Raw genomic sequence first — 16192 nt, 5'->3', positions numbered from 1 at the left:
GGATATAATCTACAGCTGCGACGTGGATTCAGACTAAAATAGCTAAATTTTCACATATTTTAAAATGCAAAAAACGTGAGCAAAACAAATATTTCTGAAAATTTTCACTGCCCCACCGAATATACATCCTTTAATGATTGTAACCCATTCAAAAAGAATTCTAACGGTATCAGATTTGACATCATATCATGACGATATTAACCTCACTGAAAAACCTCAAGTCTTCCGAGCTAAACGTTACGTCAGTTCTAATTTTCAAACATGGTTTTCTAAAATCTTAGATTTCGTTGATAGTTTCACTTCAATTGACCTACGTATCAACTTGAATGCTCAGATTTATGCTCTAAATCGTCCGTGCGTGATAGAAATTCATTGAAATTTGTTTTTTTCTCGGTAAAAGGCACGGTGTTCATTTTACCACCCCTGTTCATTTTACAACCACTTCCCCTACTAGATTTCTCGAGGAAAAATCTCAGGAATTCCTTTAGTGATTCCCCCAGAGATTCCTTCTTGGATACTTTCAGGGATTTCTCCAGGAATCCCTCAAGAGATTACTCTAACAATATTCTCTGAAATTACTGCGGCAAATTTTCAAGGAATGGTTAGTGAAATGTCTTCAGAATTCACTCCAGGTAATCCATGATCATTTCAAGGCTACTACTCACGGTAGTTTTCACGTGAATTACTCTTAAAATTCCCCCAGATACTATCTTAAGCCTATCCCCAGATATTTTTCCATTAATTTCATCAATTTATCCAGTTGTTATTGTTTTTCCATGAAAATTCACAAAGGTTAATTCAAAAGTTTTCGAATAAATTCTTTTAGGGATTTTTCCAGAAAACTATACAGGTATTCTGAAGTTTTCCATTATATTCCAGGCTTTTTCAGATCAACAATTCTTACATTTATTCACGATTTCTCTCAGGATTAGCTCCAAAAATTCCTCTGAAGATTAATCGAGGAAGCCTATAAAAAACTTCCAAGAAATCATCAATAAATTAGCCCTGGAATTCCTTGTGATGTTCCTCTAGAAATTTCTTTGGGACTTTTTCTGCATTTCACCCTTGGCTTACTTCTGCAATCCTTCCTTGCATTTTTCAAGTTGTTTCTCAATTAAAATCTCCATACTGCCCTAGATATTGTCTCGTGTTCTATGTGATCCTTATGGACCGCGGGACAATATGCGTAGAACGCAGCAGAGATTCTTTTAAAGTACATTTAAAGTTTCACAACAGTAAATACTACAGCAATTACTCTGATCATCACACATTTCAAGTATTTTTTTTTTCAGAAAATCCTGCAATATTATCCGGAGATTCGATTGATTATTTTCTTATAATTATCTCAGCAAGTTGCCTCAACAATCTTCCAATACTTTCACCAAACTCCAGGAGTTCTTTCAGAGATGCTTGCTGGAGTTCATCAAGTGATTACTTTAGAAATTACAGAAGTTTCTGTAATTTTTGAAGGGAATCAGAAGAAATCTCTGGATAAAACAAATATTTGAATTCTCAACGCTTTTGACGCTCATGGTGTCTGTAGAACACCATGAATTTTTGACGAAGCAAACATAAAGCGACTCAGCTCAACAATGTAATAATTGGAATGATATTAGGGGCTCACTACTAGAGTGTCAAATTACTGGTACAACAGTGTAATTATCAATTTTATTTAAAGCATTCCTTGCCATCAGCAAATAGGAGTCAAATATGTTTTAAACCGTTTTGCCTAAACGGGAATCTTGAATGAAGTCCTTGGTAAGTCGATAGAAGAATAAATGGAAGAATTTCTGGAGGATTCGAGGTTTTCTTGACAAAAAAAAAACAATCTGAAGGATTTCCATGCGGAAGCTCAGAGGTAATGTCTGGCGTTAACCTGAGAGAAAATCAAGTTGAATTTTTGAGGGAATTGCTTAGGAAGTCCGTAAAAGAATCATCAAATGCACTCTTGAAGAACTCTTCGAAGGAATATCTGAAAGATTCTGATCGGATAAAGTTGGGGTGAGGGTGTTTTTGTAAGAAAAACGTTTATAATGATTGAATGGAAATTGATAGCGAGATTTGTTGCATATCAATTAAGGTGTTTTAACTGCATTAAAATTGCTCCATAGGCTACTGTTAAGAGATTTAAGAGTTATAAACGTAGGTGCCATGAATTCAGTTTTTTTACTACTACTCTGATACTGATACTTCCTGATACTTCCTGATGGTTTGCTCGAGATATCGTTCAAATAACATGGTATACAATAATGTCAACAAATAAGAAAGTTGATTTTTTACTACACTTTTTCAAATTTATTGAGGTATTATTAGAGTATGTTTAAGAAAGCTACTAATTGAACTTTAAAGAATCACTTTGTTTTTGCAAAAGAAAAAAATGAAATACTAAAAATCAATAGTAAGGCGAGCAAATGCCTTTAAACTCTAATGTTGCTTATTTTGACAGATAAGCCTATTATTTGCAGACTTCTTCAGTGTTGAGTGCTCGACAATGAAGAAATCTATAAGTTGCCGACGAAATAGACCTAGCTATCTGTCAAGAGGTTAAAAGTATTTGCTCGCCTTACTAGTGATTTTTAATATTTTCTTTTTATTTTATTTTGTTTTTTGGTTCTGAAAGACTTTTCTAATAATTTTAATTTTCTCGCTCAAAATAGATTCATTGTAACGCAAGACTCCATTAGCCTTTCCATGTCCAACGAACTAATTATGCAGCCATTTAACTCGTTTGAGTGGGTTCACACCAAACCCACCTTTCGCGGGCCGTTTTCCCAGAGCAAAGAAAACATCTAGCGTCTCCTCGTCATGCTAAAGCTAAGCGTGGATATTTAACAACAGTTTAAGCTTTCCAATGCACAATGTGCTCTCTATCTTGCAAACTAACACGTGCACTGGATTTGCAGAAAAGGTCACAATGGATTGTAAAACGGAAACAATTGTTAGCTAACCATACTCTGATTGACAGTGCTCTGTTAGCTGACTGAAGAAAGATGTATGTTAGCTCTTCTAAACGGTCGTTTCTGCCATTATCTGGTTTGGTCGGTCTCTGGAATGGCTGGTTGGCGGATGGAATCAGATTGTCGATGGCGAGGTAGACAGATAGACACCGTGTGAGTATGCAATTCTCCAAGTTAGTTTAAGTAGTAAATGCTAACGCTGTTATTTACTGAACAGAAGGCTTAAGAGCTCTGTTTTTATCATTGCAAAATTGATACAATTCAATGCAGACTAATTATCTAAATAGCTTATGTCGTTAATCTACTCTTATTGATGTGTAAATAGGATTATCTCATATTATATAAACGATCAAAATATAAGAATTTGTATTTTAGTAACTTTAGTCCAACTTCAAACATTCATTTAGTTGATGTAGAATCATCATTCGAAATGAAAAATTACTTTTTCAAAAGGAAGTAAGTTGATTATACAGCAGCTAGATGCAAAAGTAGGATTTATATGTTTTTTTTTATTAGTACAAGGTTTGCATTTCCCATATTTAGGAAATATGCCACTGGAAACATTTGTCAAATGTATCGAACAAGAACGATAAACTATTTTCTGGAAGATTTTTTATGAAGATGTATACATTTCCATCATCACCATAAGCTTTCATATTATTGGAAACGTTCCCTTGATCTTCTTCTTCTTCTTCTTCTTGGCATTACGTCCTCACTTGGACAGAGCCTGCTTCTCAGCTTAGTGTTCTTATGAGCACTTCCACAGTTATTAACTGATAGTTTTCTTTGCCAATGTTGCCATTCTCGCATTCGTATATCGTGTGGCAGGCACGATGATACTCTATGCCCAGGGAAGTCAAGGAAATTTCCTTTACGAAAAGATCCTATACCGACCGGGAATCGAACCCAGACACCTTCAGTATGGCTTTGCTTCGTAGCCGCGGACTCTAACCACACGGCTAAGGAAGGCCCCTTCCCTTGATATAATGTTTATTATAGAATCTCGATTACATTGGTATTTCCTCCTTCTTACATATTTGAAATGAATCAAGAGTTTAAGATCTTTGTCTAATTGATTTTAGAGAATTACACTTCACATTATTATTGGTATTACAATGTACTTCGTTCCAACAATGAAATTTCGTTCCAACAATGAGAGCTCACCATATCGTACACAAAAGAATGATTACGATTACTATCGATGCATTATGAGCATCCCTGTCAGCTTCGTAATAAATGAAAGTTGAAATAATAGAATTGAGAATTTGAGTACATAATCAGAATCAGAGTTAGCATGAGTTAACACAAATTGACCTCTTGTCAAGGTGATAGTCCTTGTAAGCGTACTACTGAATTGTTCCTTGACTGGTTGAAAACATTTCTCGCTGAAGTTTAATAAAGGACCTATATAACAATGAGAGATATTCCCTTCACTCGCTCTCTTTGATTATAACAGTGCAATGTCAAAGCTTTCACTATGGATCGAAAAACAATGTCGTCTCATAAGGAAACGCGACAGAATAGGTTTATGAGACTCAGTTATTGATTAAAGTGTAGAGATTCCCTAAGTGTTAGACAGGTCCTTTCGAAAAGTTACGCGAGATTTTATATAATCCAAGGTTAATTCCAAAGCGAAAACATTAACATTTTTCCATATATCCATTAACAGCACATCCATATATTTTTAAACTCCAGCCTAAATGATGATTTAAAAGGTCAAGTCACACACTATTCCAGTGACATTTCAGAGCTACAACTGGGATGTATACAAGTGTTGATATTTAGATTTCAGGTTTGAATCGTCTTTTTTCTCTTCGCTGTATACCATGTGCCGGTATATTCTTGGAGGTAAACATAAAGAAAAATATCCTTTTGAAAAGGTTACGATTGATTGATTGATTTGACTTTATTAACGAGATTTTTAGCCCTGGGGGTTAAAAGGTTACGGTTTCTTGTAGCTTGATCAAAAAAGAACATTAAATGTTGTTGTGTTATATTAAACAAATTTTGTTTAATATAACACAATTTTATTACGCTTCAATATCTTAATTTTGATGTAATAAAAGATTAAAAACAGAATCTATAGACTAAATGACTTTTCAATTCACGTAATGACAGTTCGTCCCTTAGCAAAAGTCGCTGAAGAGTTTTCAATAGTAGTTTACGCAACACGTTGCAGAATGATGTTGAACAAGTTGGATAATTACGACGAGTGCTGTAAAAATCAGTTCTACAGCGAGTTGCTTACAACTTTTTTGCTATTTCGTTGAGGGTATTATCATTATTAGGGTATTATTATTATTATTGATATCATATCTGAATCATGATTTTCCAATTTCTTCAAAGTGCTGTGTAATGATTCATTACGCAACTCAAGCGTAGCGTTATAATCATTTTGCAACCGATTTCAGTTGCGTAATGACTATTACGATACTGCATAGTTCATTGCGGGAAAGTAGACCGTATCATAACAGATTGGCGGGATGAAAAACAGCCTATTACGATGCGAAATTGCAAAAAAAGTGATTTCCATACTAATTTTAAATTGATTTTAAAAATACTTAGTTCAAGGGTTTTAAAAATCTTAAAATCTGGATCCAGGCTCAATTGTCAGTTCATCGTAGATTTCTCTTATCAACCTTCACTAAAGCAGATCTTGATGCTTTGCTAGGTATTCTAACAGCATTTCCACAGTTATTGGAAAACAGAAAAAACAAGGAAGATTTTATACAAAGTGCCAAATGTTCATCTGTTTAATATTATAGATTTTCTATTAGATTCAAGACTAATGTTTGTCTGTTTATACAAACAATAAATTGGTTGACATGTACGATCATACATTATGCTCTATACAACTTAATGATATTTTCAGACCGGTGATTTTTCGGTGATTGTTATAGTTTTTGCATATTGATACGTCTCTAAGTGATATTACCATGCTATCAAAGCTACAACATTCATTCAGATTTCACGATTATAAATTTTTTTACCTGATCCATTGAAGAAGATTTTGTGGAATTTTCTTTGATTTCTCAGTGAAAGCCATCAATTTTCTACTATTTCTATGATTTCGCACGCAAAAATGGTTATTTTCGGCTTTCTGCCCTCTATAGCACATTTTTATATGGAAACTTCATAACGATTCCTTGGTAGCTGGTTTTTCATATTAAATGGCTTTCTACCGTTCTGATAATTTTGAATCAGACCCATTTTAAACAACTTTTAGACAAGATATAAAACTATAGGAATGCATACGTGTAGAATAATATTAAAATCTATGTAAATTTTGTTAAAGTGGTCGCTTTTTTTCCAAGGGGAAAATCTGCAAACAGATCCCCTGAGAAGGTAACTCAGGGAAAGCGGGGATGACGCACCAACGACGACCCGCTAAAACTGCTCCTCCTAGCCGACTTAAACAATGTTACAAGGGACCAGCCTCGGCAGGGCTAATCCTCTGCAACCAACAGTGGTCGCATGTAATTTGATAAACGCGTGATTTATATAAACAATTTCTCAAGATATCATAAAAATACTTTATATAAGATTAGAAAAATCTTCTTCTCTTTGGCGTTACGTCCCCTGCTTTTCAGTGATGCATTTTGAACTGAACGCGAGCCAAAAGTGAACTGAACGCGTTCTAATTTTACACGAGAACCTAGTAGACATTGAACTCTTGTGCAATATTCTGAACCTGCTCATGAACGGTCCGTTCACTTCAAAATGCACACTGAAGCTAATAACCGAAAAAAAAACTTTATCAGTACATATTAAATTCCTATTATTACACATATATGGAACCTTAAATATTTATTAACATGTTTGCAAAACTTCCGCAATGAATATGTCGGGTGCCTGCCGTGCCATGACAGTTTTCATTCCGCGTTCAATTTTCAGCTCGCACGGGTTCAATTTTTTGAACTGCTCAATGTTTAAGCCTACTTGATCGCTCGTTTAAAGGTTTGAACTGGAACGCAAACTGAACGCGTTCAAATGCAACACTGTTGCTTTTCAGTGTTATTATTACCACTTCTACAGTTATATATTGTGGCAGATACGAAAATACTTCTTGGAACGTCGAGAAAATTTCCAACCCGAAAAATACTCGAGCTGTGAGATTCGAACCCACGATCCTCAGCCTGGCCTTGCTGAATGGCTTCGCGCTTACCGCTATTACTATCTGGGTTCCTAAAAGCATTAAAAAAAAAATCCGGTAACGTCCCTCGAAACATGAACATAGAATCTCAGCAAGAATTCGAAAAATCATGCAAGGAATCGAAGGAATGTCGAAAGGTTTAAGGATTTTTTTTCAGATTTTTCAAGTATGAGCACCAGAAATTCTTTCAGCATTCAGAAATCCCAGTATTTTTTTTTGCAAAAATAGTAAGATAAAGCAATGGTTCGGTTTTTGACAAAGTGGTGAACAAAATTCTTGGAAGAAGTCCACTGGATAAATCCAATTTATTGAAAATATTATTATTATTATCTTTATTAACGAGATTTGCAGCCCGGAATATTCAAAATAGTATCTAAAGCCAATATTGTTCTTCTTTTTGTGCAAAATTGCTAAAGCTACAGAAATATCAGATTCCTCGAGGAAAAGCTTCAGGAATTCTTCTAGTTATTTGTTCAGTCATATCTCCTGGAATAATTTCGGAGACTCCTCTAGTCTTCTTCTTTCTGGCGTTACGTCCCCACTGGAACAAAGCCTGCTTCTCAGATTAGTGTTCTTATGAGCACTTCCACAGTTATTAACTGAGAGCTTTCTATGCTAATGACCATTTTTGCATGTGTATATCGTGTGGCAGGTACGAAGATACTTAATGCCCTGGGAAGTCGAGAAAATTTCCAACCCGAAAAGATCCTCGACCGGGTGAAGGTATCCTACATGAAATTTACGAAGGAATTTCTTAAGAAGGCCGTTAGCCTATTAATAATTCAATAAATTCGAATTCTTGAAGTCATAATAACCAAAAAAATTTTTATTGGATATCTGTAGAGAAGCATTTAGCTGGTTTCCCTGAAAAGTTCTTGTAAAAACTCTTATCCCTTGGTTGCTGTTTAGTCTCTTTTTTAAGCTTGCGGTCTCTAAAGTTCCTATTTTAAGACACTTAGGGCCGATTTCTTCACCTTCGCTTAAGCCGTAAACCTCGTTTACCCATACGATTAAACCAGGTTTAAGGCCTAAACGGTGGTGAGGAAACCGCTTATTAGTCGCTACTAGCCCTGAATTCTGAATTCATTGAAGATTCTATAGAAACATTTGAAAAATTCCCAGGAGTTATCTTTAGAGTTTTGCCTGAATAAATTCTCGAAGAAATCATAAACAAAAATCTTGGATAAATTCCTAGGGGAAGATTCCCCTAGGGGATACGTACTCATGTTCCCAAGGCATCGCCCATTTATTACGTATTTTCAACTAGAGTTTTCAATTTTCCCGGGATTTGACTTCCCGGGAAACGGGAAATAAAATTGCCATTTCCCGGGAATTCCCGGGATCCCGGGAAATCCTTAAAACCTGTAAATTAAGCTAATTGGATGCGATTGTTTGTTTTTTTTTTATATTTAATGTATATTATGGGCCCTATTTTATAAGTCGAGTCGATCGAAATGACTCGACAGAAATCACTGTCGACCAAAAAATTCGCTCGACACGGCTCTGTCACTCGAGTTTTTCGACAGTTGTCATTCTATGTGACCGGATTACTATGGCAGTCGACGTGTGACATCTGAAATATGCATGCTTACTTTGATCGACAATGAGTACAGATGAGTCACTTGAGATTGCTCGATTTTAAAAATGAACCCCTATATTTTAGAACAGTAAATAAGCACGATTATTTCTCTTATTTGTGAGTAATTTATCTATGTTTCTACAAAAAATCTGTTGGCTTCGTTTTTTGATAGTTGAAGCCTTCATCAGGTCATGCTAGACAAATCATCTTAAATTCAAATAATACTTGCCAACATTTAGGAGTCTATTCATGTAAATCGAACCATTTTATGTGAATCGTCTGCAGTCACTGTCGAACACAGTAGGCATGCATATTTCAGAAGTCACCCATCGACTACCATATTAATCCTGTCACATAGAATGGACAGCTGTCGAATAATTCGAGTGACAGAGTCGTGTCGAGCGAAATTTTTTGGTCGACAGTGACTCCAGTCGAGTCGTTTTTGATCGACTCGACTTATAAAATAGACCCCTAATCAATCATTTCAAACACTATAATAAAAACCAACTAGAGCCTTTCGCTAAAAATTGTGACTGCTACATTTAAAAGAAACCGTAAGCGAGATGGATCAACGAGGTCCGAGCTCGTATAGAAAGCAACAAAAATATAGAAATAAAAAAAGTCTATAAACATACTCAAATCATGGAATAAATCCCTCGAAAGTTCTTTTATATTGTATTGCATATGAACTTTCTTGGAAAAACATATCGTCAAAAATATATGCATTTATTAATAATAGTTTACTTGATTATATATGCTCAATTCTTCATTGAGACAGAGCTTCCCGGGAAATACGGGAATCCCGGGAAAAAGAAAATCATTTCCCGGGAAACGGGAATCCCGGGAAATCTCATTTCCCGGGATTGAAAACTCTATTTTCAACCCCCTCTCCCATAACGCTTTTTTGTGTGAAAAATTTCATTTCTTTGTATGAGGCGTAACGCTTGAACTCTCTGCCTCCTCCGTAATGCTCTACGTAATTTGTGGACGGCGCCCTGGCGTTCTTGGTATCGTACCTGTCTAGTGAATTGAGAGTCATGAGTTCGGTTCTAACTGAGAAATATTTAACTTTTTGACAAATTCCACTTTGTTTCAGTTCATTCAACTCAACATAAAAGTATATGCAATGTATGGGTTTTCGGCACAATTTTCAGTTACTTCTTTTACTTCAAACATTTTGACATTTTAGCTGTAAAACTTGTGTTGTATATAGTCAGATGCTAAGGCTCTTCAGCTATAAAACCGCAAGTGTCGTCAGTTCTTTCGTATGATAAATTAAAGATACAAAACATAGTTTAAGCCAAATTGTCAAGAACGGTATTTGTCAAATTATATTACTACATCTTGCAAAACTTGTTTAAAATGACAGTGAGCGAAACAAGAAACTTGCGTGAAGTATGGATACTTCACGGTTTGTGAGTGGAAGGCCTAAAACACTGTCTTCTTTGCTCGTTGTCGTTGCGAGCGAATAAATTGTTTCGATGCATTTAGTTTGCGCAATTTATTTCGCCCCTATGTTGTGCACTTACCAACCACCCCCATCAGACGACCCATCAAAACGGAGAAAACAAGAGAGTACGGTTCGGAAGAAGAAATTTGAACACAATGGCCTTCGAAGTGATGTTGAGATCCCATTGTCCGATAGAAGAAATTCTTTCTGGCTTCCCTGCTGTCTCTTTGGTTTCTCTGACTCTTTTGCGCTTTGATGGGCTCCCCATGCTTCCTTTCGTAGGCCATAAACGCTGCTACGATGTCTCTTGGGAACTCGCGAGCGTTCAGTTAGTCTGTGCAAGGGCCGATTTGTGCAATTGCAGGGCTGGTAACATGTCTATTCTTAGAGACTTGCTCACTATTCTAATGCAAGTCACTAAAGAGTCTTTATTTTTAAAGCAAGGTTTCTAGAATATATTTTGTTATAGCAATATGGTATCTAATGTCATTTTTTCACTGTCAATCATGGTACAAAATTCTAGAGGCTCCAGTAAAACCGTCAGATACCCTAACGTGACTAGTTTGACAAAATCTATGACAAAAGGTCGAACTTTTGTCATTTCTACCTTTTGTCCTTTCGAAATTTTGTCTTTCAAATGTTAGTTTAGATTTTCCTTCTGAAATACCTCCCGAGAACAAATAAAAACTCAAAAAAAAATCTGAAAAAATTCTTTTTATTTCCCTAGAGAAAGCCCTGGCAAAATGTCTACTAAAATTATTTGAACTTCATTGGGAAATTACTCGAACAATTTCTGGATCAACTCCTCAAGCATTCTTAAGAGGAATCTTTTTTTTCTAGTTTCTTGGAAAAAATAATGAAAGAAATACATAAAGAAATACCAGCAGTAATACTTGTCGTATTGTTATGAGGAATTCTCTAAAAATATTATTAGAGAAATGTATTTTTAAGATTCTCTTAAATAACACTGTGGGATACGTTTTTGTCTCAAGCACCAAAATACTGCTATTCACTCAATTAAGGGTTGCTGAATCCATTGCCGTTTTCAAAAATATCATAGCACGTCTAGTTTATGAGATATTGGCTGTTTAAAATGCAAAAAATGACTATTTTAGCCAACTTGCATGCAAGTTTGTCAGCTTGTAAGACAATTTATTTGCTTAATTTGCCACAGAATCCAAACTTTATGTGTATTACAACATTTATACGAAAAGTTTATATTACTTCTGATGCGGAAAAGTTATTTTTTGATGGTTTAAAAAAGTATTGTATTTTCCCATATAAGAGAAACGAAGAATTTTATATGGAGACAGCAAGCATGTCGAAAAAACCGGTTAAATCTAAATTCATTCGTGCAATTTCTACCAAATTATATTTTAAATAAAAGTTTAAGTGCAAAATAAAATGCTTGGTGGATTAGATCGCAAAAAAGTTTGATTAATTATACTTTAAATTTCACGTAAACATCAATAAAATCAGTGTTTTATAAAACTTTGGCGACCTGTAGCTAAAAATTGTGACGTGCTGGAACATTTCTGAAAATGGCATCAGATTCAGCAACCCCAAATCTACTCGAGACACTTAATTTGATCCTTGAGACACGCAAAAATGTAATTTTTGTTACGCTGTGTAATTATCTTATTTCCTAGTTCCTGCAGCTTTTTATTGGTACTTGTTAGTTTTTTTAGTTTCTGTGTTGGTCTCTTTTTGGCATTTTTTCAAGCAAGGAGTTTCCAAAGTTCCTATTTTCGAGACACTTAGCCGGCCGAAATATCCTTTAACAAATGTCTGGTCGGATTTCCTGAGAAATCCTTACTAGAGATCTCAAATTCTGATACCTGTTTGGTATCCTTTTGTTTTTCTAGTTCCTGTTCTGTCTCTTTTTGGTTCCTTTTTCACGTATAAAAGGTGTCTGAGGTTCCTATTTTTTTAAGACATACGTTCGTTACCAGCCCTGCAATTAGGAAAACGATGCAGCCCTCTGTGTATTTGTGCATCACGATGAAACAAACGAATCTTGAGAAGAAGTGCATTAATTCAAGTTTTTCCTTCTTTACTTTTCTCTTTCCATACGCGCGTTCTACTTCGATTCACGCCATGACGACGACATCGACAACTCCAAACGAAACTTTACCGATGTCGGATACAACATCAACCACGATTACTACAACGACGCTTCTGCTGCTGCTACGGATGGAACAAAACATGAACCCTTTTTCCCTGCGATTATTGGAAACGATGCGACCCGGCAGGTTATGGCAAACTTGAATTTCCAACAGCCTCCGAGAAGTATACCAAGTAGTGCATCGTTGAGTGGGAGAGGAGGTACTGCGGGTGGTTTCGGTAATAGCTCATTATCGGGCCATGTCACACCAACGTCTGGTATGTTTCCAACTGCAGCAACGGGAGCAGGGAGCTTCGGGAGCAGTCAGCCACCTCACTCGCAGCAGCAACAACAGCAGCAGCAGCAGCAACAGGGGCAACAGCCGGTGGGTCAGGGTGGCCAGAGTCAACCCCCGCAGCTGTCACCGGGCACCGTGGGGTCGAGAAACGGTGGAAGTGGTGGTGCAGCTTCAAGCGGTGGTTCCAGCAGTGGCGGCGGAAGTGGCGTGGTCGGCGGAAGTAGTACGAACCCTGCCACCTCTAGTGCTAGTACCAACGGTTCCCAGCAGCAGTCCCAGCAGCTTTCCTCCACGAACTCGTCCGCATCCAGTGGGGCGAACGCGAGGAGCAACCTGTTCGGTGGACAACGAGGCTTCGCGGACCGAAGGGCAATGCCGGGACTTAGTGGAACGACAATGGTGAGTGCTTTTTATTGTTATTTACTTATAGTTTACCAAGCAACATGCATTCTAATGTATCCAACCTGATCAAAATGCTTTTGAAAAATTTAAGATTTTAAACAACTTGTAAAAATTTGAGCCTATTCGAATGTTTATACAAAATACGCGATTCAATTTTGGCAAAAATTGACTATGGGAAAACCTCATTTTTTATTTTTTTTAATTCCCAATTGAACTAAACTTAAAACCCCTATTTTAAATAGTTGTCGTTTCTACTTCTAGGAATAGCTATGAACGCATATGAGAATATTGAGAGAAAGAAGTACCTAAGTGATAGATTATCAAACTATGAAGTACGAGGAAAGGGACGTGCTTGAGTACCCATAACCTCTACTTATAAAGCAATAGCTACAGTCATTGGACTACCAATCCAGTCTCTTAAAGTATCTTCGTGCTTGCCTCAAAAATTGTGAATTGACAAAGAAAGCTCTCAGTTAATAACTGTGGAACAGTTAATAAGTGTTCTAAAAGCTGTGGAAACGGCTTTGCACTAGTTGAGACATAATGTCATAAAGAAGAAGAAGTACTGCTGAACGAATGTTCTTGTAAAATTTTCTGAGGTAATCCCTGCTACATAATCCACGAATATGGATAAATTTTGTTCAATCCATGGAAAAAGTGCAAGAGAAATCTCTCGATAAATTTCTGGTATAATAAATAAACGAAATCCCCAGAAGAGGAATTTATAATTATAATTTACTGTTTTTATTGCACGCCAATTCTTCAAAAACTCTTTGGAGTAATGAAATAAAAAAACATCTGCTTATTTCGTTCAAGTACTTCCTTATGTGACATTTTAAAAAAAGGATTTTTTTGAAAAAAAAAATACCATCAGAGACATTGCTGCGTGGATTCTTGTAGAATGCGTAAATGTGACAACTTCACGTTTTATTCAGAAATTTCTCCACATAATGAGCTACATGAATTGTAGAACCTCTTGAGATATGTATTCATCCACGGATACCTACAGAATTGCCCAGAGCTTCCTACAGCAACTCTCCCATCTCTTCTGGCAATATCTCCTTTAGAATTTAATGCAGCAAAACCTTCAGGAGATCAACGATGATACCTTCAGTAATTTCAGAGGTTTCCCATGATCTCGTCTAAAAAATTTCTCTGTCCTTTTTCAGACAATCTTCCAGATTTTTTTTAGTTGTTATCCAAAGATTTCATAAGGAATTTTCCCTGCTTAGCCAAGATTCATATAGGTTTTGATGACAGCCAGTTTATTCATGGAGTTATAAAAATATCAGGTTTCCATTTTTTTTGGATTTTTCTAAAAAATGCTTCAAGACTACCTATAGTGGTTGCTTCGCCGATTTTTCCGGTTATTTGCCAAGCTATTGAAGTAATTCTTTCAAGCCTTAGATTTTCCTAGGAAATACTCTACATATTTCACCAGGAATTCCTCCAAGTACTTTTCAGAATTTATTCCGCAGATTTTCTCTGGATTGGAATTTCTCTAAGAGGTCTCCTAAAGATTCCTGCAAAACTTTCTTTACTACCGGATACTTCAACTATTTCATCTAGAAATTTTTCATTGCGTTTCTCCAGGAATTTCATCCGGAGATTTGTCTAGGACAGTGGTTCTTAATCTTATTAATAATGAGGGTCGTTTTAATGATTTCAAAACATGACGCGGGCCGCAAGACATGAAGGTGAAACAGCTTAGAATCAAAATTCGATAATGTACCAAAACTTTGAAGGCACAAATGATCGCACAGTGAATTTTCCATTTTAGCTTTATGCACTAAAATAAGAAGATTGACTTTGTACGTTCATCATTTCAACAGATTATTGCCACAAGCCGACCATTGTGCCAGTGACGTTTGGATTCCGACATGTTTCACCTGAAAAGAAATGTCTGGAAAATAGTTGTAGAAATCTGTTGAGCAACTTAAGTTGTCTCACTAGTGGAACTATTTGACGAATGCTTAGAAGAATCTTTAAAAAATCATCAAGAAATTTTAGGAGTAGTATATGGATTAATCTTTGTAAAAAATCCTAGTTAAACTTATGAAGCAATACTTTTGATAACTTTAAGAAATATTTGAATGAATTCCTAGAAGAGTAGCAAATACCCGGAGCAATGACTAAGACATTTCTTGGGGTAATATACAGGGATTTCTAGACAAGCTTCTGGGGAAATTTTTGTCGTATTCCATAGACCAGTGATCACCCAACTGCGGTCCTCCGCTTAATTTTGTGCGCCAAACAAGCCTATTGGAATTGGCATGCAAGGTTGTGCTACTTTACCTCGAATGTCGTTTCTCCGAACGCCAGTTCCTCGAACACCCCGTTTCCCTCGAAAAGTTGTTTGCATTGCCATAACTTTATACAGAGTGCTTCGGAAAGCCCAAGCAAGCCGGTTCGTTTTTTTTTTCGTGGCGCAAATGAAAAAGTTTTTTTTTTCGTTTCGTTCCGCGCGTTTTGCTGGGCAGTGCTTCGTAAAGCACCCGGTTCGCGTTGTGCGACTGTGAAAAGATATTCGTGTTCAGTCGAGGATGGATTGCCAACTGGTGAGCTTGTTTCATGCTAATGATAACAAATTTTTATCGTTACTTTTAAGTAGTTTTCAAAAAAGCTGGATGGTTCGTCACTACAAGTGACAACATAAACCCTTGTTTCTATTCCATATAAATTCAAATACAAATATTTTTTTGGTCATTATTAAACTAACCTCGAATAAGCTCAACATTATGGATGTCGACGTATTTTTTATTCTTCTACCAATATGTTTTCAAGACGAGGCAAACATGTAAAACTAGTTTAAGTATGGTATTTAAGTCGTATTTTTTCTTATTATCCATGGTTCACATCACCGATCAAAGGTCAGACCTGTTTTCTCTCTCACTAATAAACACCCTTCTTGTGGTGCTTGTGGAGATGCAGAGGTCATCTCGGTCTTTAGAAGCAATAATCATTACACACTAATAGTTCTTCCCCATCCCAACTGACTGCAAGGATTGGCCGGCGCCTGTGAACGATCGATCGATCATTCGATTGATCATCAGACATCATGTGCACCTTTGTTTATTTGAATGACGGTTCCTTTGAGTTTCACCGTCCTTAGAATTTTGGCAACATGTGTTTAGTTTTGAATGAGCATTCGTACCTTTGAATGTTTATCGTTCTTCATAGTTCACTACCCTGCCATTAAATATTATTGTTGCACCTTTTTGAACGGCATCACTTTTCGGGGAAACTGGC

The 16192-nt window shown here is 36.4% G+C and overlaps 1 protein-coding gene across 2 annotated transcripts in view; it reads left to right on the top strand.

The window, feature by feature from the left end:
• LOC5575721 (regulator of gene activity) overlaps nucleotides 1–16192 on the top strand; it is a 72139-nt gene that overhangs the window by 21440 nt on the left and 34507 nt on the right. For both annotated transcript variants that reach the window (XM_001655776.2, XM_021854152.1), the window contains exon 3: nucleotides 12392–12940. In XM_001655776.2, coding sequence (XP_001655826.2) covers nucleotides 12395–12940 — 546 coding nt within the window. In that variant the 5' untranslated portion in view covers nucleotides 12392–12394. The remainder of the gene's footprint in view (nucleotides 1–12391; nucleotides 12941–16192) is intronic.

Source organism: Aedes aegypti, chromosome 3, assembly GCF_002204515.2.
Source record: "Aedes aegypti strain LVP_AGWG chromosome 3, AaegL5.0 Primary Assembly, whole genome shotgun sequence".
NCBI lineage: Eukaryota > Metazoa > Arthropoda > Insecta > Diptera > Culicidae > Aedes > Aedes aegypti.
Note: the sequence above shows the minus strand (reverse complement) of the source record. Positions and strands in the feature narration are given on the sequence as shown.